Raw genomic sequence first — 22,676 nt, forward strand, 5'->3', positions numbered from 1 at the left:
TTTGGATAAGTTATTTCAAACAAAATATTGTTATTATTACGGATATTTGAAAATTGAATTTTCAATCTCAGGCATGGAAGTCAAGTGTTTTAATTGTTCGCTTGACTATTAGACTGTTCATTCGACTCTATTGGTGTGGTATTACGATGTGATTTTTGAGTCCGCGAAAATGTCATTAAGTAATATCTATTAAATAATTTGATATATTACATCATAATGTCATTGTGATGATATATCAAATATATTAATTTTTATTTATTATTTTAAAATTATATGAAATGCAGCTTACACATTACAAAAGTGACTCTACCTTAATTATTTCCAATTCTATTATTTTTAACTGTGCCTAACTTATCAACTCATTATGTAGATTTTGTGTACATATACTACATATACCAACTTTTTTAATAAAAAAATTGATCCTATTTAAAAAGACACTAATTTACAATTAATAAATATAAAAAAAGCAAAAAAAGGTTTAATTGCTGTAATTGTGTACTTTCTGCCCTTTTAATCCTTACAATATTTTTAAATACAATTAAATCCTCATATTTAGTCGAGTTGAGTCATTCTAGTTTGCGGTGTAAATGGACAAATATAAATTACAAGTACTTAATTATATTTAAAAATATTGCAGTAGACTAGAATGACCCAACTCCACCAAATTTGAGAACTTAATTGTATTCAAAAAGTATTAGAAGGATTAAAAAAACAAAAAAATACACGCAATTTAAAAAAAAAAAATTTGATAGTTCTATAAATTTCGGGTTATCGGGTCGGCAACCCGAATCCGCTTAGAAACAAAGCTAGCAATCTGGCGGGAAAATTTGGGTTTCTAAACCAAAGCTCTATAAATTTTGAAAACCATCGTCATCATCGTCTTCATCTTCTTCCTCGATGAACTCCGACTCCGACTCCGCCGCCTCCCACGTCTCCTCCACCCCTCCTCGCATCCCCAACCCCAAGCCCTTCCCAAGATCCGAGCATAAGCGCAAATCCTCTCCAAAATCCCAACCCTCTCATCCTCCGACGCCTTCATCCGGCGATCCTCCGATCACCTCTCTCCATGGAGTCCCTCTCAAGATCCACCGGTCATCATCATCGGATCATCATCGCAGCACTTCCTTCTCCACCCTCTTCAAGTCCCGCCGGCCTGCTTTTGATCCCTTTGATCTCCAATCCATCGCAGATCCATCCCCTCCCAAGAAACCCCCGCCGCCGGATCGCGTTGATCCTTCCAAACTCCACCGCAACTGGATCCCCTCCTCCGCGCCTCCGGAGTTGCCGCAGAAGCGGCTGCGGTTCAGCTCCGAAGGAAACTTCGTCCGCCTTAACATCAATGGCTATGGACGCCGGCATTCCTTTAGGAATGGAAGAAAAGGGAAAAAGCTTCTGAGGTTTCGGAAGAGATCTGGTAAGCCTCGAACTAAATCCACTGGGGAGAATGAGGTCGAAATGGGCTGTTTGGAAGAAGAAGAAGAAGAAGAAGAGTCGTGTTTGGGGGATTTTCAGATGCAGGAAAGGAGCTCAGGCTTTGATTTGGGGAGGATTGAGGAGGCTATTATGGCTGCAAGAGAGGATCCATCGGAGGTAAATTTGTTGGAATTGTTGAGACTGGTCTATGGGCACAGTTCATTTCGAGATGGGCAGCTGGAGGCTATCCAGAAGGTTGTTGCTGGGGAGTCCACGATGCTTGTGTTGCCCACTGGCGCCGGGAAGTCACTTTGTTATCAGGTATAACATGAACCTTATATTTCAGTTTCTAATTGGATTTAACTTTTGTTTATATGATATTTGAACTAATGCCTGCTTGCAGATGATTGATTTAGTTGCATTATGGTTTTAGATTTATCAAGAAATTGGGAAATGCTTGTTTTGGGGAAAAAAACAAAATGTATTTTTTTTTTATTGAATCTCAGTAAGAATTCATGGTTATTTAGTTGCCGGCTTTGATTTTACCTGGGGTGACATTGGTTGTGAGTCCTCTGGTTGCCTTGATGGTTGATCAACTGAAGCATCTTCCTTCAGTGATTCCGGGTGGGCTACTTTCCAGCAATCAGGTTATTTTGCTATACACTTAGAGTATGACAGCCTTACTATACAAGTATAAATCTTAGTTCAAGTTGTGCAAGGACTAATATGCTTTTCTTTGGTGTATTTGTGCTTTTGCAGACAAATGAAGAGGCTTCTGCAACACTAGATAGGCTCAGAGAAGGGAAAATAAAGGTAATATCTAGGGCCTCTTCTCAAACCTGCTCTCATTTCAGTCCAAGATGTTGTTCCATGTTATGCATTCAGGGAGCTACCTGTTGTTTCTCTTTTGCTTTTCAAGTTCCATAACATTTTAACTGAATGCAACACCTGTTTTATTAGGAGTGCTTTAATGCTTAACTGAGGAGTTTTCTGCACCAGGTGCTCTTTGTTTCACCTGAGAGATTCTTAAATAAAGGGTTCTTATCAGTATTTGGAAGTACAATTATTTCCTTTGTAGCGGTTGATGAGGCTCATTGCATTTCTGAATGGTGAGTAGATTTTTGTGGTTATACTTCATGTTTTCCTGAACTTGCATGGGTGGCTTGTGTTTCATTTGTTATACCAATATACCTCAATATGTTTGTTTGCTTGATGCTTTTTAGGCTAGCCCTCTTAAGTTTTATGGTGAAGTTAGTGTTGTTGAGGTGCCAGTAGGTCTAGTTGAATTACAAGGGGAATTTCTAAATGTATTCAAATTTGACAGGTCTCACAATTTTCGGCCCTCATATTTGAGGCTCAGGGCCTCAATACTTCGAGCAAAGCTTAACGTTAAGTGTATGCTTGCTATGACTGCCACAGCAACATCTAAAACATTACAAGAGATAATGCATGCTTTAGAAATTCCAGCTGCGAATCTTATTCAGACATGCCAAATAAGAGACAACATCCAACTCTTTGTGATTTCTAGTGGGAATAGGCAAGATTGCTTTTTCTTTTTCACAAAGCTTGAGTTTGACCATGCAATGGCTTTCCCTTGTTTTAATTTCCTGTGCCGTTATTCTATCAACTACAGATTGAAAGACTTATTGATGCTGATGAAGTCTTCATCTTTAGTCGATAAGCAAAGTGTCATTATTTATTGCAAATTTCAGGTATGCAACCAGTATTCTACTCTTTCATAGGCGTTATATAGTACTGTATCATTGTATTTCTTCAATATGAAGGCCTTTTTTTTTTTTGGTTGGGTGTGCAGGTTGAGACTGATATGGTGACCAAGTATCTTTGTGATAATAATATCCTTGCCAAGGTTAGCATTTATCTCTGTATGTGTAACATGAAAATTTTTCTTGGGTTGCTGTTATTATTTATCCTGAGATCAAACAGTTGATGATGGTTTTAGATGTTTACAGGGATATCATAGTAGCTTACCTGCAAGGGATAGGAATCGCATACAGGAACTCTTTTGTTCTAACAAGATCAGAGTGGTAAGACACAGTTATGTCTATTGTATTTGAGCTCTAAACTGCTTATGCAAATTATATTGCTCTCCTAATATATATAATTTTTTAATTTGATTTGTGATTGAAAATTATTCCAAGTTGTGTTTTGATATGGTAGGTTGTGGCAACTGTGGCGTTTGGCATGGGCCTGGATAAGAGTGACGTTGATTTAGTAAGCACATCCCGCATTATTTATATTTAGTCTTTCTGTTGTATTGATATTGATTTTTCTTTATTCAGAAAGAACACTACACTGTGTCAAAATCTTAGCTTATTCCTTAAACAGATAAGCATGTGATAACATATATCATTTCCTAATCAAATAATGTGGTGAAAGTATTTTTCTGGACTCATAAACAATTTTATATTTTCAGGTGATTCATTACAGTCTGCCTGAAAGCTTGGAAGAATATGTACAGGTTGCTTTGAGACAGTTTATGAAATGAAGATCAGTTTCTTTTGGTTGTTTTTTCTGTAATCTCTTTTAATGCACTGTAACAAAAATAAATATTCCACAGAAAACAGGACGTGCTGGAAGGGACGGCAGACTTTCTTTTTGCCATCTACTTCTTGATGACCTTACCTATTATAAGCTCCGTAGTCTTTTATACAGGTATTGATATTTCTTTTTCATATTTTATCTTACATCTTGGGCGATGGCCTGATCAGTGATCTGCTTATGATACTTGCTGGCAGTGATGGCGTAGATGAATATGCGATAAATAAACTACTCTGTGAAATTTTTTCTGATGGCATCGTTCAAGATGGACACGCTAGTTCCCTCGTTAAGGAATCAGCATCAAGGAAATTTGATATGAAAGAAGAGGTTTTGATTTATATCAGTGATTTGCCCTGTTAGTTGTTTCTGTGTTATTTTTTCAACTAGGCAAATTCTCAATTTTAGTTTGCTTGCTTGTGTTAATGAAACATTTGTTGGCAGAATTTAGTTTTCCAGATGGGTAAGTGCCATGTTCCAGGGAAGTTATGTAAATATTTAAGGATTTCTGATGGCTCATAAATTTATGCTGTCATGCATAAATTATGAGCCACAGAACTTCTATTGGTTATTTTACTCTTTTAATTATTCCTGGTTCCATCTTTTGTTGATTGATGGTCGGCTGGATTCATTTTACTCATCACTTACATGAAATTTTAATATCATTACTTCCCTGATTTAGTTTCCGAATTGAATATTCTGTTCATCGATGACTGCTCTAAATGGTACCACATCTATTATTTCCAGATGCCTTGGGCTTGTTAACTTGTAAACTAACTAGTGAATGTTTTTCATGCTATATATTTAGTGGTTTATCATGGTTCTGCAGTCACTTTGTTTAATTCAGAGTTTTAGCAACAGAAATTTGTCTTAGCAGGTGCTGGTCAACTTGGATAACAAGATCAGGGATAGGAAAACCATATGATCAGCACTTGATTCAGGCCCAATCAGTTAATGAAGAAATAACCTGATTAAATACTGATTATTCCTGAAAATTTCTTTGCCAAGTTTGGGGTCAATTAATTTGGTTCAGTTTTAACCAACAAGTGGTTGATTGTTTATTGTGGAATATGATAAATTATGTTTACGTCTTGGTCATGTTGATAGCATTTGGCCTGTGGTGGTGCTGGCTTTGATAGAATTTTGGAGATTAAGTTGTTGTTATGCTAGTGGCTGAAAGATTGAAAAGGACAAATGCCTGTAACTATATTCTTAACTTTGTCTGTTTCTTTGTGATAACAAAGTGCTCGCTTATTTTTTCCGCATAAACATATGCATCATGCCGACTGAATGATTCTTTAAATATTTCTGATGTTTCTTCCATCATTGCAGGTGCTGCTTACTATTCTAACACAGTTGGAGCTTGGTGATGTGCAATATCTACACCTACTTCCACAACTCAATGTGACTTGTACCTTGTATTTTCACAAGGTGTTTATTTTAGCTTTAATTATTTTCTTTTAAATCCATGGGCCGGTCAATGAACATGTAGCTTCTTCATCTAAGTTTTTGGTTGAAAGTCAAACATTAACATGCTACAACGTAGTGCCCAATTTCTTCATTGTTCCTCAAATGACTCATCTAGCGCCAGGTCAAATACCTTGGAAGGCTGCATAGCTCCATTAGACTGGGCTGTCTCCCTTTTGCTTTCTTTTCAGCCATCTGATTCCTTTTCTTCTCATGTCCTTTTTGGTTGTCTCTTTTTACACTGACAAGATTGCTCGGGAAGTATATTCTCAACATTATTTGGGTATTATGATCTGGTTAATTAATTTCATTTCCTTCAAAGGCCTCCAAATTTCTTATTGTGATTTTCTATTTCAATTAATTTCAATTTCCTCAAAAGTCTCCAAATTTCTTATTGCGATTTTCTATTTCTGTAGACATCACCAGATTTGCTTTCGAAAAAGGATATTCTGATTGCAACCATCATGAAGAAGTATGCCTTCATTTTTCCTGTGCTTGTTTAACTGAATCCTTCAAGATTCTGAGCTGTTAATGATTGTACTTGTTAGTACATTTGCAGATCAGAGATAAAGCAAGGATACTTTGTGTTTGACATACCCACAGTGGCAAATACAGTTGGCATAACCCCAACTGACCTATTGAATAAGCTGAAAAATCTCAAGGTTTGTAACGAGAAGATAACTTATGCGTGATATACATTAAATATATATATATATATATTTTGCTGTGGGCTGGTAGTCAATTTTTTTTGGTCAAATTGTTTTGAAGTGTGTATTTTTTATCATATGGACGCACAGCTACTTGGCAATTGATTATTTTAAATCACCAACCCATGGAATGCATCCTCAAAACAAAGAGCAATAAGGAAAAAGTGGACCATAAAGCAAGGGTCATCACAATTTTATTTTAGCAAAGCTTATCTTCACCATCCTGAAGAGAGATAATAAATCCTTGGATAAAGCAATTGTGGGATCACAGGCTCCTTTCAAATTAAGAGCAACGAAATTTCTAATAAATTAAGTGCCAAGCTAGTGAGGAAGTCTTCCATTTTCAAATTTAAAGTCATGGAAAAACATGAAATTGTGGTTATATTTGTTGGTATATTAGAATTAATTTCTCCAATTAGCTTGGTTTGTGTTGCCAATTCGTTCATTCTGGAAAGCTGGTGCATTTTACCTTGGTTCATCCCGCTGTTTACGAGAGCCAATGTCAGTTTGAGCAGGTTTGGTCCCCATGGGTGACTAAGTGTTTTGAGTGTTGCCACGATAACCTGCCATCTGCACTTCTACCATTTCTTTCTATTTCACTCCATGTCACCAACAAAATTTATGAAGGCAAAATATAAACTTTGTTTTCTATTTTTAGTGTGTTTGAACTACATTTGTAAACTATTTGTCTGCAACTGGTGAATTTGTTATATTTATTTTTATTGTCATCTACTGAAGGATTTGAAAATAGTTTGACATGAAAATATTGATACACAATAGTAGCTTATAACTTCTATTTTATTATCCCTGCTTTTGTTTTGCTTGAGAACTGAATTCTGATTTCTGATCTTGCGAGCCAGTTCATGGGAGAAATAACATATGACCTGAAGGATCCAGCATTTTGTTTTACAATTATAAAGGTGCCAGATGATTATTGCTCTCTCACATCTCGTATCACTAACTGGCTGTCTGAGGTTGAACAATGTAAGGTGAGTGCCTTATTTTTGAACCTTGGCTTAGTAATACTAATAGAATTTGTTAGCAGAGTCTGTCTTGCATTTGCATGTGGTTCTTTAACCAACCAAACTATGGTACCTATCATTTTTTTCATTCATGATACCAACTTTTATAACTTGTCTACCAACATTTGAAGTGTAGATGCTAAAAGCCTGTTGTAACTGAATTGCTTTGCTTTAGTCTGCATGCAGTGCGTTTACAAATACTTTTTAAATTTAACAGGTGCAAAAATTAGATGAAATGTTCCACGTTGCAACATTTGCTGCCAAGGAGTGTCCCAAAGTTGATGGATGCTTTGATAATATGCACACACCCTGCATCCAAAAGAAAATCCTGGACTACTTTTGTAGAGATGCCAATGCCCCATCAGATGATGTTTTCACTAAGATGGGACGCAGCAGGTTAGCAACTCTATAGAAATGTTTCTTTGCTGCTATTTTTTTTTTTTTTTTGCAGGATCACACCCAAAATATCTTGCAAGTTTTCTGTTTTCCAATGCATATGCATGATGGGTTCGTCCAATTGAAGTATTAAACTGATATGGCTTCTGTTCTTGTTTTCAGCCCATTTCTGCATGCAGATATAAAGGTGGGTGATTATTGCAATTCTAAGTCACAGATAGCTATGTTCTGTTTCATGACTTGATGTGCAATTCCTTTATCCAAACAGGTATTTTTGCAGAGCAATTCACATGTCAAGTTTACCCCAAGAGCAATAGCAAGAATTATGCATGGTATCCCTAGCCCATCTTTTCCCTCTGCAACTTGGTCTAAATGTCATTTCTGGTTAGACTCTTATTCTCTCTCAGATTCAAGTTTATCAAACTGCATTTTAGCTGCTAGCCATGCACAGATGGATTCTGATTATTTCTGCAACTGGTTTCGAAAAACTTAATTAAACTTGAATTGTCAACTTCTTCCAGTCCAATGAAGCTAATCTTCTTAAAACTATTGGCAGGGAGAGATATTCACAGATTGATTTTGCAGTAGTGATGAAAGCTGCCACATCAGAGCTGATGCATTTTGATAGGAAAACTTAGCTTGTGAACCAATAATCTTTAACAGTTGACACAAATGGTTGCACTTTGGCACAAACTGAGCCTTTGTAAAGGGAGACCAAACTCACATTCATGCCAAAACAACAAGAAATCATAGGAGTGATGCAAGTGATATACTAGAGAATCCATCAAACATTTGCAAGTGGAGTTGATCTTTTTCCCTTGCTGATGATTCATGAACACAAGATTCTACAATTAGTGGATCAGTCACTTGGCTACCAGTATGTATTGCAAATACACTCATCACCAATTGTCAACAATGTGGCCCAATGTTCCTCTTTGCAGCACTGGCTTGGTTGGGGAAGGAAACCAGGAAATTTCTACAAATAAATGCTGATGAGGATCCATCTTGTATAAGTTAAGCTTCTTTTTCCAGTTTCTTATGGTTTCTTTAATAACTTATGTAGTTTTGAAGAATATATTTGTATGTTTTTCTTTGCATGTAATTGATTTCGAGTAAGTCAAACATGTGCCTTACGTGAGATTTTTTTTTTGAATAATAGATACAAGCGCATTTTTTTTTATATGAATATAAACAGTACTGAAATCCGGATATACAATGTATGTACAATATGAAAATAGTATAAAAAATCCCGGGTGAACAATGTATGAACAGTATTGTCGGGATGGATTTAAACTTATAACCTCCCATTATATTTTGGTGTCATATCATTAGACTATCCAATAGTTGACCTTATGTGAGATTCATTCAATCTAAAAGTGGTAAGGGATATTAATGTGCTACTTTGCATTTTTGCATTTCCTAATTATTTTAAGCAAATTTTTTTATGTTATTTTTTATGTATGCATTTTAGGGGATTTATTTTATTATTATTATTTTTTGATAAATGTACAAATGCCTGTTCCACAATGAGGAGTTACCTTGAATTTGTTCTTTTATTATTTTGATAATATTTTACTATATTTAGTAGTGGTGGTTGATTATTTTCTTTTGTGGTATATATATATATATATAAATATATATATATATATCATTTAGCATTAATTTAGTTTATAATTATATTTTTATAATTTAAAACCATTTAATGCGACATCTTAAAAAGGAGAGTTTTTCTAAATATTCTAACATTTTCCAATCCTTTGCCTCAAAACATTGACCACCCTCCATTTATGACTACAAAATTAGCTTGCACTTCACAAACCTTCCTAGTCCTCTCTAGACCACCCCTGAAAATCCCAACCAAACTAATAAAATTAATTTTAAAAAAATTTTAAAAGATGCACTCATAATTGTTCCAATTTTTAATTAATAATAATTATAAGAAAAAAAGAAAAAAAAAGAAAAAGCTTTAATATATATATATATATATATATATATATATATTAGAATAACAGAACAAGCAAAGCATATTCGTCCACGTCATCAAAAGAAAGCGATGTTCAACTAGAATTCTCTTACCATCTTTCTTCGTTGCTCGTTCCTCTCCCTCCCTCCGAAATACCAGCTCTTTTTTTCCTAAAATTTTTTTCTCTATCTCTTCTTTGAAAACCAGCTTCGGATGATGAGAAGCGAAGGATGAGAGAGATGACGGAGGTCTCATCAATGGCTGCTTCTCAGGATCCCTTCTCCTTCTTCCACAATTACCCCTTGATCTCTTCCCTTCTCTCCTTTGTCATCGCCCAGTGCATCAAGTTCTTCACCTCCTGGTACTACTCAACTCTCTTCCTCTCTCTTTCCTCTTTTCTGCTGATTTCTTTGATTTGTTTAGCATTTGGCGTGTTGGATCGAAAAAGAGTTGGGATCCTGAAATATAGGGGTTGAATTTTTACTTTCAATGAGAATTAATGCTGCTTTTTTTTTAAAAAAAATGCTATTGGATCTGATTTTGAGCTCATTTTTCGGAAGATATTATATGAGGTTGATGCGATTGATACTTTGGCGTTTCTCTTTTTGTTATTACGATGAATAGAAGCCTTGAACTTTGTGGGCCAATTCATGATTTAATTCTTTTATTAGCCATTTAGTTTCATGAACTATCAACTGATTTTGTGATTTTTTTTTGTTGTTATTCCGGTTCATGCATTGGAGTAAAATTAAATCATAGTAGCTGTACTCTCTCCAAATATCAAATTTTACTAAACTGTAAAAATGTAATTTTTTTTTTGACATGTTTTCACAATTTATTTCAATGTATTTTGTATTTGTTCATTCCTATTTCTTGGCATGTTGTTCATCCTAACATACCATGTGTTATGGGAAAAAAAACATACAATTGTAACAAAAATAGAATGAGCATTGATTGAGTACCAAATTTTCCAGAACAAAAGTATGAAAAAAGCGAGAATCATCATTTTTGAAATTTTATAAATTGTACTTCAATAGAATATATGCCCTGGATAGGAAAAAGAAAATTTGTATGCCTACCATTATACCAATCAAGCTTTGAAGTCTGTGAGTAAAAAAAAAAATGCTCCTCTGCAGATCATGTATGATCCAACTATTGAGAGTTTTGGAATAACTCCATTTGCCCTTTTTCTATAATATGTTGTTTTCCCCTTGGGTTCTTGTAGATTTTTGGTTGTTAGCAATGCTTTTCTTGGTGATCATTGAACCTCCTTTATGGCTTATAATGATGGGAGTCTGATGAATGTTTGGCCATATTAAATAAAAAAGTGACGGTGCATGTTTGCCTTGTGTACCCATTTTTATATTTTTACATGATGCACAATGTTAGACACATTAGCAAGTTTATAGTTCCTGCTGCTTTGTTGATTTGCAGGTACAAGGAAAGACATTGGGATCTAAAGCAGCTGGTTGGATCTGGTGGAATGCCATCATCACATTCTGCTACAGTTACTTCGCTCGCCATTGCTGTTGGACTCCATGATGGCTTTGGGAGTTCTTCGTTCGCTATTGCAATGATTTTTGCATGTGTTGTAAGCAATTCATCTACGGTCTTGCAATTCTGTTTTCAAAAGCTTAGCTTTTGGACGCATGGCACCTGTATTATTTTTCTCCTCTTATTTTGTTAGTGCATTCTGTTAAGAAATTGTTATGCGCTAAAACAGGTGATGTATGATGCTTTTGGGGTACGTTTACATGCTGGAAAGCAGGCTGAGGTATGCACTTCTTAATCAGGATTTTATTATTTATTTTTGTGGTTTTGCTGTTGTTGATAGAATTGAACCATCATATCTCAGTAAAACCATCATCCTACCAAGGTCTATTTTTTCTTCTTTTGTTTTCTTAATCATCTCAGGCTCAGGGTGAGGATTCAGCAGCACCTAAATCTTCCCTATTGACATGTCAGTTAGGTATAGTTTACTAAATGACCTTTTCTCACAATCCTCTGAAACCCTTGAGCAGTCTTGAACCAGTCAGTGTGAATCAAACAAGTGATTTCCATTGACTACTTATAAGTTAAAACCTCTGGACAAATAGTGTGTTCTCCAAGATTCTGTCATTGATTGTTAGTGTGGTACCATACCTTCAAATATACCCTTCCTTCATCATGCTCCATTTAAAACTTCCAATATTAGACATATCTTTTGGTATCAATTGGGTAATAAATCATAAATGCCGTCCATCTGCACTCCCAAGGATCTTCAGAGATATTACTTTGGTAAATGTTCAAAATGGGAATCCTGGTCAGGTTCTCCTTTCATTTTCAAAAGGAGGAAGGAATGATATAATAGACCTTTTGCTTAAGATGAAGCACTTGATGCATCTTACTGCTTCTACCCTATTAAATTCTGCTTACCACCTCTTAATCTTTAGACATAAAAGCTTCTAAATTTTTTATTACAAGTCTTTGGTTGGTTTTTAAATTTTTTTTTTTTCTATTTCATATAACTTTTCAAATAATAACTATTAACTTATTGATTGTTGCATTTTCCTTACCCTTGCCCTTCAGGTGTTGAATCAAATTGTATATGGACTTCCATCAGAGCACCCTCTAGCTGATACAAGACCTCTGCGTGAACTTCTAGGGCATACTCCTACTCAGGTTAGTTCAGTTGGTTATTATTGAGTTACAGTTTTAATCTAATGCATGTATGGAAAATTGAGTTGAAAGTTAAAACTGTTACATGCCGAAAACCACTATATGATGCAAAAAAATTCTCAGAATTTAGGTACGAAAAATAAATGAATAGCCTCTTACTGATGAAAATCACCTTGAAGGAAAGCTGAAATTTTATTAAAAAATTGTAGTCTTCTTGAAATTGTAAACAAAACATAATAAATACTTATCATTCAAGGCACCTGATCCAACAAAACTACTAGATTTAACTATTTAAGGAATTCATATCCAAAAGGATAGATTTTTTCTTACCAGCTCTATCTACCATTGTAAAAACATTCTCTCTTTTAAAAAAATTACTGGTAATCATGCTTTGTGAAACTATATATATTCATAAATAGATATGGTCTCTTTTTCAGGTTGTTGCTGGTGCATTACTGGGATGTGTTACAGCTATTATTGGCCACCAGATCAGTTTGGCACATAGAAATGCTTCTTGAAGTTAAAAAATTCTTGGTATACAAGAGAAAATATATAGCACCTCAGATTGCTACTTTGTAAATACCCAATTCACTCTCTGATATTGTGATTCATCATAACAACCACCCTCCCTTTGAATTCATTCCATGATTTAGACACCATTTTGCAGTAATCTCAGCATTGTCAACAACAACTGACTTTGAAACATTTCTCTGCTACTTCATTCTCTGTTATTACCAGCCATCACAAACAAAACAGAGTCATTCAAAACAGAAATTATTCATAGCAGCAACAAGCACAACACTTGATTGTCTTCAGAGTCTGGAGGGTGATCTGGGGTGATGAACAACAATGTTATTGTAAGCATCCAGTGTGAGGAAATCATCCAATTCAGGTGATGTGCATTGTTTGGTGAAGATCTTGCTGGCCTTTTTGTAGAGGCCATTGTTGAACTTCTCCGGTCCAACCTCTTTTTCAATCCTTGCCATCTCCTCTTCGACCACCCGGCCGAAGAGTTCCAGTGTCACCTTCACCTTCACACCGTCGCCATCCAAAACAGCTCTGTGTTTTAGCCATTGCCAGTTTTGGACCCTACTGATCTCAGCTGTTGCTGCATCTTCCATGAGGTTGTAGAGCGGGACCGAACCAGTGCCGGAGAGCCAGGCGGCAAGGTATTGAATGCCGACCCTAGTGTTTAGCCGGAGTCCTTCGAGTGTCCTCACTCCTCTGGGCCTTTGAAGAAGGTCCTCTTCGGTGATACTCGCAGCATCCTCTCGCTTCATACTATATATCTGATTCGGTTTACTAGTCATATTACTAGTGAATACTTGCAGGATATCAGGAATAAGACCCGGGTGCGCTGCCCAGGTGCCGTCGTGCCCTGCTCGCACCTCTCGCAGTTTGTCCTTCCGCACCAGCTCCATCGCGGCCTCATTTGCCACCTTATCATCCTTGATCGGAATTTGCGCAGCCTGTGCCATGCATATGTGAGTGATCAACCATGTAAACAAATCCAATTGAATTCCTACAAAGTTAATATGAAATCATACCATGCCGCCCATCGCATGGACACGGCGACGGTGGCAAGTGTAGATGAGCTTCTCTGAGTAGCTCTTCATGAAATGTTGGTTCATTCCGACGAGGACTCGGTCGGGGAGAAGCCGATCAGGATGAGCCTGAAATGTCTTGACATAACTGAAGATATAGTCCCATCTCCCACAATTAAGTCCCACAGAATGATCCTTTAGCTCATATAGTATCTCATCCATCTGAAACACTGCAGGCAAAGTTTCAATTAACACTGTTGCTCTTATGCTCCCTTTCTCTATTCCTGCCACATTCTCTGCTCTCTCAAACACACAATTCCATATCTTTGCCTCCCTAAAATAAAACATTTCATATAATTAAGTCATTACAGTTAACTGCAAGAAAAATTTTATCTGGAGTTTAATTAGATCAAAAATTTCAATACCTTGAGTGTTCCATCTTTGGAAGATAAAAGAAAGGGCCGGAACCGGCGCCTTGGGTGGCACGGAACATGTTGTGGTTGTGAAAGAAGTAGAGGCCGAAGTCGAGGAGGCAGCCGGTAGCTGGCTCACCGTCGATGAGAATATGAAACTCCGGCAAGTGCCAGCCTCTTGGCCGGACGAATAACACCGCCGGCTTCTCATTAAGCTTGTACATCCTCTTCCTGATCTTGTCTTCATAACTTATAGTTCCATTCACTGCATCTCTAAGATTTACATGGCCTCTCATCAAGTTCTCCCAGTTTGGTGATAGTGCATCCTCAAAATCAGCCTACAAGTACAATGATCTGGTTTAATTAAGACTATTAAATATATATATATATATATATATGCAAAAAGGGCCGTCTATTATTCAAAAAAAAAAAAAAAATTATATATATACAAAACAAGAAACTGCTTAATTAGAAATAGAAATTTAGCAACAGAGTTATTTTGATACTAATTAGAAACGAATCAGCAACAGATTACTCATCCGTGTTTTTAATTTAACAACGGATTTATAATCTGTTTGTAAATTAGTAACTAATATTAGTAACAAAATGTAATTCAAATCTATATTGCATGTATTCTAATGACAACACTATGATCAATACTAATCAAGATAATGTTGAAGATGACATTAATTATTAAACACAAATTCTCTTGCAATTATATCACAAAAACATATATAAAACATCAAATTAAAACTAGCAAATATAAAAATAGAATACAAATGATACCATGAAAACTTTAGCTCCAGAGTTAAGAGCATTGATAATCATCTTCCTCTCAACCGGCCCTGTAATCTCCACCGTTCGATCAGCAACCGCCGGCGGCACACCAGCACAAACCCAATCACCATCCCTTATATTCTTAGTGGCTGGATCAAACCCAGGTATCTCTTCCAAGTTATACTTTTTCTGAGACTCTTTTCTACACTCCAAAGCATACTTAATCCTGCCTCTAAACTCCCTTTGCAACTCTGCCACAAACTGCAAGGCCTCCTTTGTTAAAATCCTTGCAAACTCTTCATCATATCTCCCTTTAATGTCCACTCCTTCAGGTACATCATAAGAACCCATTTCTTTCTTTCTTTTTTTTTTTCCTTTAAATTTTCTTGTATGTTTTAAGCTATGAAGATCTTATGTATATATATAAATATGGGAGAAGGGGATAAGGATGAAGAAGGGGTGGGTACGTGTTGTGTATGGGTTTTGCATGGAGGGTTGTACGTACGTCAGCTTAGGAGATAAGAAATGGGCGTTATGGGGGTTTGGTTTTTGTGCCAACTTTTTTTTTTTAATATTATTTATTTATTTGTAGCAACTTATGGAGATCTTGTAGTGCGGGCTTTGGTGGATGGATACTTAGAAAACATGGCGAATGGTTTTTTTTTTTTCTGGAAAGTTTCTAGCGAAATTATAAGCTTCTAGAAGAATTTTTGCTAGAATTCGTTTTTTTTTGTTAAATGTGTGCTGAAGTGCTGAACTAGAAGTTAGATATTGTATTAATTATTATTATTATTATTTTGAAAATATAAATAAATCACTTACATTAAAATAAAAAAAAGAGATCAAGAATACTTAAAAAAAATACTATAAGATGGAAGACTAGGACAAAAATAACAATATAACAAAAAAAAAATCTAGTGGATTAAATCTATGGCAGTCACAACAGTAAGAATGAAATACCAATTTTTTATTTTAAAAATAATAAATAAAATATAAAAAAAAACACTTCATTAGATGAATAAATTATATTAAAATATTTTACATTGTTTCTAAATATAATTTAGTGGATAAATATAAAAAAAAATTTCATTAAAAAAAAATTAGCAGGCTAAAAAGGCGAGCCCAATCCATTTGAGCTTACTTAGCTGGGCTCTGACAAACATTCAAGCTTGCACCGACTAAAATATGATGTCCCGCCGGAACAACATAGTATACCAACATAAGTTTGAACTGTCAATCTCCTATTCGACCAAACCTAAATCCTAAAGCATATGTGATTGGTCAGCTCGATTGTTAAATTGTGCCAAAGGGCATACCACACCGCGAGACCACGGGCCCCGCCCCCGGTTTCCGATCTCTTCTTCTTCGTTTTCATCTTCTTTGAATTCCAAGCAATCCCTCCCAATTTCCTCATCGATGGTGCCCTAATCTCTCTGGGTTTTGCTTGAGCTTGGATCCCATTAATGGCGAGATTGGTACCCAAGCATGGGCCTAGGAAGTACGTTGTTGTCCTCGCCTGCATCTCGCTTCTCGGAGTCGCCCTTGTCGCTGATTTCCTCTGGGCCTCCTCATCATCTTCGTCATCGCTAAATTGGTCGAATTCGCTTGATGTATCGCTAAATAGTCCCCGTACGAAGCCCAAGGCGGTGAGTTTCTTGTCTCTCTTCCTTCTTTGGAACTAGGGTTTTCGAATGAGAGTGTTGAGCTGGTTGGATTTGATGATTTGGATTTATATGGTTGTTTGTTCATTGTTGGATTTTGGAATAGTTTGTAGCCTCATTGTGGTTTACAACGTGAGTTGACAGTAAATAGTATGAAGTTGGTGTTTTGATTTTTGTGATTCAGTCTGCTATTAGTGGTTGGAAGCGGACAGTCAGAGAAAAATGGGGCAGAACTATATGTTAGAAAGTTGAATTCTTTTTTCTGGATATCTTTAAACCATGGTGTCCTTTATTATTACCGTGAAAAGTGACGAAATGTTTAGGTGAATGTTGCTTGGTGTGTAATTTGATGCATGTTCATGAGCCATGATTTTTTGCATTGGCACTTATAATTTAGTAATACTATCCTGACAAATTTTGTGCTTTTTTGGTTTGAATTTGTAGGAAATATTCTGGTTTTTAATTTTGTTTGGCTTGTGGCTTGTTTTGGTATGCTAATAATAAATCAGGATTTTAGAACATATTGTTTATGGGAGTAACAGAAATATAAAACATTGATGTGGGGAGTTGTAAAACCACATAGTACCATTTGAAACTACATTTCCCTAATCAAATCCTTATATTTCGTCAGGACACTTATATTGTAAATGTGGCAGAGTTCATCTGCCAAGCCACTTGGATACCCTTTTAGCAGCTCAATTTCACATAATGGCCATATTTAGGCCTTTCATACTGTAGGTATGGCCTGCACTTTTGTACTACTGTGGCGCCATTTTTTCGTACACTAAATGTGGCTTTATTGTACTTAGTTGCTTATTTGGTTTGTCACTTTCCAGTCTTTAATCTGACTTCTTGTGAAGTCATGAACAAAATCTGTAAATTTTATTGTAATAATTTTTTTTTTTTGTATCCATTTGATAATTGTGTTTTCTTATTTGTTCTTTCTTGGGAAAATCATACAGGTTAAATAATGTGAAACATCATTCAAACAGGCTTTAGTTTGTTCTGATATCAGGACCTGCAAGTAGCTTTCCTTTCTATCGCATTTATGTTATTTTATTTTCTTTGAGTAACATACCCTGTGAGTGTACCACGAGGGCATTGGCTTAGCTATCAATTCTCTATTAACTTGGCTAACCAGTTGGCAGCTTTGCTGGCATTTGTTTCTTCTTTCTTTTGTTAAATTTAAAGTGAAGACTCTCATTTGCTACTGTTTTCACATATAACCTTTTCATTTATCTGTTAACGGGATATGTAGCATTCTGCAGGCTGGAAAGAACAATAAGGACATTAAAGCATTTATTTCAGAAGGGCCAAATGCAACTTTTGCTGATATACCTGCACCACAGTTAGAATGGGAGGAGATGGCAGAGGCACCAGTACCTCGTCTGGATGGGGCTGCTATACAGATTAAAAATCTTTTATATGTCTTTGCCGGCTATGGCACCATTGACTATGTAAGAGTTTTTTTTTTTTAGTGTTGATTTCAGTATATTATTGTTGTTTGGTTATAGTCTATTTGCATTCTTCTTTGATTCTGTTAGACAGGTAACTTTGCCATAAAATTCAGGCTTATATCTAACAACATAAGTTTCTCAATTTTTGTATAGTTGGATGCTTAACTCTCACTGAGTATCAACAGATTATTTGAAGTTGTTAAAAAATGTGTACATATATTAGAATCAGATGGCAAAAAGGCCACTGAATTGATAATTTTTATGTGTATGAAACATGCCAACATGATTTGTTTTCCATGAAATGATAACTGGTTGGATTTGAATTGTTACAGCTATTTATCAGGGTTGCCTTTAATAATTGATCCGAACACTTTTATTGTGATGGCTAACATATATAAGGGATAAACAAGCCTACAGGGGAAAAAAAAAGAACTGGTACTCATGGTTTTTCAGTTGGCTATGTGAAATTGAATGACAGACCATGCACCTGAGATTTATTGGTTTATCCATTTGTTCTAGTATTAAGGAACTATAAGATCTTTGTGAAAATTAGTTTTCAAGGAAAAACTAGCGCATGATTGGCAAATTTCATGATTAAAATGATTTATGTTATTTCAACCTTGCTTCATGAATGAAACTTGAATCCTTCCCTATTTTTTAATTTGATGATTTGATGTCTTTATGTGGCTCTCATAATGCAGGTGCATTCTCATGTGGATATATATAATTTTACTGATAACACATGGGGTGGAAAGTTTGACATGCCAAAAGAAATGGCACATTCACATTTAGGAATGGTGACAGATGGTAGATACATTTATGTAGTCACTGGCCAATATGGACCACAATGTAGAGGGCCTACAGCTCGCAATTTTGTATTGGATACAGAGACAAAAGAATGGCATGATTTGCCTCCATTACCTTTCCCCAGGTACATGCTAGATTGGTTAATATGATGGTGATGTATGTCTGTTATGTGAGGGTAGGGTTATCAGTTATCAATTTCTTTTGTGACAATTAGGATTGGATGTTGTTTGTTGAAACAAGCCTTTTTCAATCATCATTACCTACACTCATGGAGGCTTTCTTAAATTTTTACCTTACAACACCTTTCTTCATGTTTTTCAGTTATCAGATATCCAGCCTTTACAAATCTTCACTGTAGACAGAAATATGCACTTTTCTTCTTATTGTATTAGTTTATATTCGAACTTCTCTTTGAAAGTTATAACAGACATGCTACATGCTATTTTTCCGCTGGATATTTTTTATCTGTCTCAAATTATCATATGGTAGAAAATATGATCAAGTGAAATTCACTGTGATTTCTTAGTTGCTTTAAATGTTTGTGTAGGTATGCACCAGCTACCCAACTTTGGAGGGGCAGACTCCATGTTATGGGTGGTAGCAAGGAAGACCGCCATGAACCTGCATTAGATCATTGGAGTCTTGCTGTGAAGGATGGCAAAGCACTGGAGAAAGAATGGAAAAGTGAAATACCTATACCTCGTGGTGGCCCTCACAGGTATGCTGACTCTGTTTAAATCTTCTATTGGAAATTGAGTATGGATTATTTCTTATCTTCTCAGATTATTTTTAATCAAGGCATTTTGCAGTGGCAGAAAAATGTGCTGTGGGAACATGTGCATGCTGATACCTTCAATTGCTTTTGCTCATATGCACATGCTTAAAACAACTAATATGATGTCTTTGTTCTGTGTATTGCTCTGGTAGCACCATAGCATGCAGAGATTTTAGTTACTGTGCACCATTGTTGTGATGTATGAATTAGTTAATGACATGTAGAAGGGAATACACATAATTTCCAGATGATGTTTTAAGTTGATTATTGTATTGGGACATCTGCATTTAGGAACAAATTTGCAAATGGTCTCCTATCTGATTGATGGGTTAATTTTTTCTTTGTTGTTATTTTGATTTGTTTTTCCTGTTGGAAAATGGACTCATCTTTAATAATATGAGAGCAACTCTGGCTCAAATGATCATCAAGAAGAGCTAAGTTAACTAAGGACCTTGTAGCCATGAATAAATAATAATTTGCAATACACTTTCTCTGTCATCAAATTGTAGACACCTCTTCTTCATCAATTTTATACTGATTGCCATTTTGCCAACAGGGCCTGTGTTGTGGTCAATGATCAACTTTTGGTTATTGGTGGTCAAGAGGGTGATTTTATGGCCAAACCTGGATCACCTATTTTCAAGTGTGCTCGACGAAATGAGGTATGGGATCACTGCATTCATTAAGGTCTTCTATGTTCAGTTTAAGTTTCACTTTGAAGGGGCTTAAGATGATTTTTTAAACTCACTAGAGCTCACCTGATATGATCATCCATAGTTAACTATCATCCGAATCCTTTAACTTTACTGTCTCTGTTCCTTTGATCCCTTTCCAGTACTATTTTCTAAGTACTTTGACTGTATTTTTATCATACTTATTTCCATCTGCTAAAACTTAGACACATGACGTTGTATCAAATGATGTGCCTAGCTAGGATGAAAAATGAAGCTAGCTTTATAAAAATGCTACTAATTTCTAAATTACAACTTCTGAGATGATATTTTCTTTTGATGCATTTCTATGCATTTATCTAGGTGGTATTTAGTAATGTCTACATGCTGGATGATGGATCAAAATGGAAGGAGCTTCCCCCAATGCCTAAACCTGATTCTCACATTGAATTTGCTTGGGTTATCGTTAACAATTCCATCATAATTGCTGGAGGGACAACAGAGAAACATCCGGTAACGAAGAAGATGGTGCTTGTTGGTGAAGTATTTCGCTTCAATTTGAATAACTTGGTAAGAGTAATTTTTATTTACTAGATGAAATGTTTTTCCCCCACAATTTCCTGTTTTCAGCTTTTCTCTGTGCTAAGAACATGTACTTACTCTGTTCATATCATGTTCTTGATAGAAGCAGACATACATCATCTGTAACAGATATCAGTGATGTATTATTAACTTGGTTTCCTACCGATGTATTATAATCTGTATATATAAAATTCAAGAAGGAGAAATACGGTTTGGAGGGACATTAAAATTAGACTCATGTTTAGGATCATATCAAGTGCTCATGCCCTTAAATAGAGACCTCCTCAATGTTGATTACAGATCTCTATTATTTTGTATTTGTTTGCAAGATTTGCACCTCAATGTTGAGATTGAAATATGTTGTAATTGTTTATACAGGAATGGTCAGTAGTTGGCAAAATGCCCTTTCGAATCAAGACGACCCTTGTTGGGTTCTGGAATGGCTGGCTATACTTTACATCTGGACAGAGAGATAGGGGGCCCCTTGATCCTGCCCCTAAAAAGGTTATTGGAGGTATGTGGAGAACCAAGCTAATCCTATAATCAACTACTTTGCTTTTGATTACTATTTGATTTGAAACCAAGGTTTGAGTACCACATGTATCCAATCTGAATTTTGTTTATTCATTTTATTAATTCATTCTTGGGGCCTAGTTTGCCTCTCCCAAGTGTCTTAATATGTAGCCACATGATGTGCTCATTGCTGATGGTTTGATCATGGCACTGTGCCATCTTTTTGCATTTTTTTTTTTTTAATGTTAACTCAATTATCTTTATAGAAAGACTGCCTACTTTATACTTTGAAGCTTTTTGGATAGGTTAAATAAAATAAGTAATGGGACAATTTTATTGGAGGAGGTAATTGGAGTATGATTTAGAGATATTTTTTTACTTTTATGGTGGTTTTGTGGTTAAGTTACAGCTACATGAATTGAGAATTTTTTTTTTCTTTTGGGAAAATAATCATGTAAAAAGGTTTTGAGTATTGCAAATAGTGAATTTACAAATATTATTTCCTCAACAAACGAAACAGTTCAGTTTTTTCTTTTTCATTAGAAACAAGCCATCCAAATATTACACTAAATTAATAAAATATAACAAATATATATATATATATATACTAGGTATAAATAAACAAGGGATTGAGGAAGAGCAAAACAAGGAATAACATGTATTAGTGGACAGGTATCTTATATGAGAACAACTGTAGTGAAAAATACAAAATATCAAATCACAACTCTAGTGAATCACCAGACAAGACATGTGCAATGACCACGTCTAAACATGCGCTTGAACAACTTGAATGTGATCAAGTTGGCAAAATATTAACTTCAAGATCACCCATTGACCAAGCTGAAGATTCACCTGATAGTTAATGTTCCTTTATATATATTCCTAGAAAGTATGACAATGATAGCTAAGAATGCAACAGAAGAAACAGCCACCAAAGCCAATCACTATTCACCAGTGCTCCTTTGCTTGTCCTGTTACTTATTCATTAAAGTTCAACAACTATACCAACAACAACAACAACAGTGACTTATCCCACTACTGTACTAAAGCTATTGGTTAACACCCTTTGAACTATTGATAGGATCTATAAGCTATAAAATTATGAAGAAAGTCAGTGTCTGTTGTATAGCTGTAAAATTGAAGGGCATTACAGCATTAAAAAAATAAATAAAATAAAATAAAACAAAAGAAATACATTAGCCTGACCGACTCTACAACAAGAAATTGTAAACTATGAAAGACAACAACTTCACTAGCAATATGCAACTCCACTTGGCTGAGAATGAGAAGGTAT

The 22,676-nt window shown here is 35.5% G+C and overlaps 4 protein-coding genes across 6 annotated transcripts; 3 read left to right on the top strand and 1 right to left on the bottom strand.

Annotated features, from left to right (window-relative positions):
* The first annotated feature begins 894 nt into the window (after nucleotides 1-894).
* Nucleotides 895-8,801, top strand: LOC120260697 (ATP-dependent DNA helicase Q-like 5). Of its 3 annotated transcripts, XM_039268243.1 has the most exons (20): nucleotides 895-1,734; nucleotides 1,941-2,060; nucleotides 2,173-2,226; nucleotides 2,413-2,522; nucleotides 2,738-2,950; nucleotides 3,047-3,125; nucleotides 3,227-3,280; nucleotides 3,384-3,458; nucleotides 3,592-3,645; nucleotides 3,848-3,892; nucleotides 3,992-4,086; nucleotides 4,170-4,299; nucleotides 5,302-5,400; nucleotides 5,853-5,908; nucleotides 5,996-6,098; nucleotides 7,004-7,132; nucleotides 7,383-7,561; nucleotides 7,724-7,748; nucleotides 7,830-7,945; nucleotides 8,118-8,801. In XM_039268243.1, exons 1-20 carry the CDS (start codon nucleotides 898-900, stop codon nucleotides 8,197-8,199), a joined length of 2,655 nt encoding a protein of 884 aa, XP_039124177.1. In that variant the 5' UTR covers nucleotides 895-897; the 3' UTR covers nucleotides 8,200-8,801. The 3 variants fall into 3 exon arrangements, with proteins under 3 accessions (XP_039124177.1, XP_039124176.1, XP_039124175.1); XM_039268242.1 differs by having other exon boundaries at nucleotides 2,738-3,125; XM_039268241.1 differs by lacking the exons at nucleotides 7,724-7,748; nucleotides 7,830-7,945; nucleotides 8,118-8,801 and having other exon boundaries at nucleotides 898-1,734; nucleotides 7,004-7,127; nucleotides 7,383-7,541.
* Nucleotides 8,802-9,675: 874 nt separating this feature from the next.
* LOC120260038 (uncharacterized membrane protein YuiD-like) lies at nucleotides 9,676-12,926 on the top strand. The gene is made up of 5 exons (XM_039267482.1): nucleotides 9,676-9,885; nucleotides 10,959-11,115; nucleotides 11,248-11,298; nucleotides 12,093-12,185; nucleotides 12,620-12,926. Exons 1-5 carry the CDS (start codon nucleotides 9,755-9,757, stop codon nucleotides 12,698-12,700), a joined length of 513 nt encoding a protein of 170 aa, XP_039123416.1. The 5' UTR covers nucleotides 9,676-9,754; the 3' UTR covers nucleotides 12,701-12,926.
* A 38-nt stretch (nucleotides 12,927-12,964) lies between these two features.
* Nucleotides 12,965-16,330, bottom strand: LOC120261594 (malate synthase). Its single transcript, XM_039269537.1, has 5 exons — nucleotides 16,233-16,330; nucleotides 14,926-15,316; nucleotides 14,152-14,477; nucleotides 13,730-14,060; nucleotides 12,965-13,651 (listed from the first exon to the last, which is right to left on the bottom strand). Exons 1-5 carry the CDS (start codon nucleotides 16,328-16,330, stop codon nucleotides 12,995-12,997), a joined length of 1,803 nt encoding a protein of 600 aa, XP_039125471.1. The 3' UTR covers nucleotides 12,965-12,994.
* On the top strand, nucleotides 16,290-21,665 carry LOC120259827 (kelch repeat-containing protein At3g27220). Its single transcript, XM_039267274.1, has 7 exons — nucleotides 16,290-16,562; nucleotides 17,846-18,034; nucleotides 18,736-18,965; nucleotides 19,389-19,559; nucleotides 20,173-20,278; nucleotides 20,651-20,857; nucleotides 21,248-21,665. The coding sequence occupies exons 1-7, from the start codon at nucleotides 16,380-16,382 to the stop codon at nucleotides 21,410-21,412; spliced, it is 1,251 nt and encodes a 416-aa protein (XP_039123208.1). The 5' UTR covers nucleotides 16,290-16,379; the 3' UTR covers nucleotides 21,413-21,665.
* Nucleotides 21,666-22,676: the final 1,011 nt, after the last annotated feature.

The sequence above is a fragment of the Dioscorea cayenensis genome, chromosome 5 (assembly GCF_009730915.1).
Source record: "Dioscorea cayenensis subsp. rotundata cultivar TDr96_F1 chromosome 5, TDr96_F1_v2_PseudoChromosome.rev07_lg8_w22 25.fasta, whole genome shotgun sequence".
Classification (NCBI taxonomy): domain Eukaryota; kingdom Viridiplantae; phylum Streptophyta; class Magnoliopsida; order Dioscoreales; family Dioscoreaceae; genus Dioscorea; species Dioscorea cayenensis.

What these genes read in the sequence shown, in the direction of transcription:
- LOC120260038 (XM_039267482.1), top strand. Translation starts at nt 9,755, where the DNA reads ATGAGAGAGATGACGGAGGTCTCATCAATGGCTGCTTCTCAGGATCCC. An exon ending in ATCAAGTTCTTCACCTCCTG is followed by an intron (nt 9,886 to 10,958) that starts GTACTACTCAAC and finishes GTTGATTTGCAG; the next exon opens with GTACAAGGAAAGACATTGGG. An exon ending in TAGGGCATACTCCTACTCAG is followed by an intron (nt 12,186 to 12,619) that starts GTTAGTTCAGTT and finishes TCTCTTTTTCAG; the next exon opens with GTTGTTGCTGGTGCATTACT.
- LOC120261594 (XM_039269537.1), bottom strand. Translation starts at nt 16,330, where the DNA reads ATGAGGAAATTGGGAGGGATTGCTTGGAATTCAAAGAAGATGAAAACG. An exon ending in CCAAAGATGGAACACTCAAG is followed by an intron (nt 14,061 to 14,151) that starts GTATTGAAATTT and finishes GTTTTATTTTAG; the next exon opens with GGAGGCAAAGATATGGAATT. An exon ending in TCCATGCGATGGGCGGCATG is followed by an intron (nt 13,652 to 13,729) that starts GTATGATTTCAT and finishes TGCATGGCACAG; the next exon opens with GCTGCGCAAATTCCGATCAA.
- LOC120260697 (XM_039268242.1), top strand. Translation starts at nt 898, where the DNA reads ATGAACTCCGACTCCGACTCCGCCGCCTCCCACGTCTCCTCCACCCCT. An exon ending in GCTTGGAAGAATATGTACAG is followed by an intron (nt 3,893 to 3,991) that starts GTTGCTTTGAGA and finishes AATATTCCACAG; the next exon opens with AAAACAGGACGTGCTGGAAG. An exon ending in GTACCTTGTATTTTCACAAG is followed by an intron (nt 5,401 to 5,852) that starts GTGTTTATTTTA and finishes CTATTTCTGTAG; the next exon opens with ACATCACCAGATTTGCTTTC.
- LOC120259827 (XM_039267274.1), top strand. Translation starts at nt 16,380, where the DNA reads ATGGCGAGATTGGTACCCAAGCATGGGCCTAGGAAGTACGTTGTTGTC. An exon ending in GCTATGGCACCATTGACTAT is followed by an intron (nt 18,035 to 18,735) that starts GTAAGAGTTTTT and finishes CTCATAATGCAG; the next exon opens with GTGCATTCTCATGTGGATAT. An exon ending in CCTCGTGGTGGCCCTCACAG is followed by an intron (nt 19,560 to 20,172) that starts GTATGCTGACTC and finishes TTTTGCCAACAG; the next exon opens with GGCCTGTGTTGTGGTCAATG.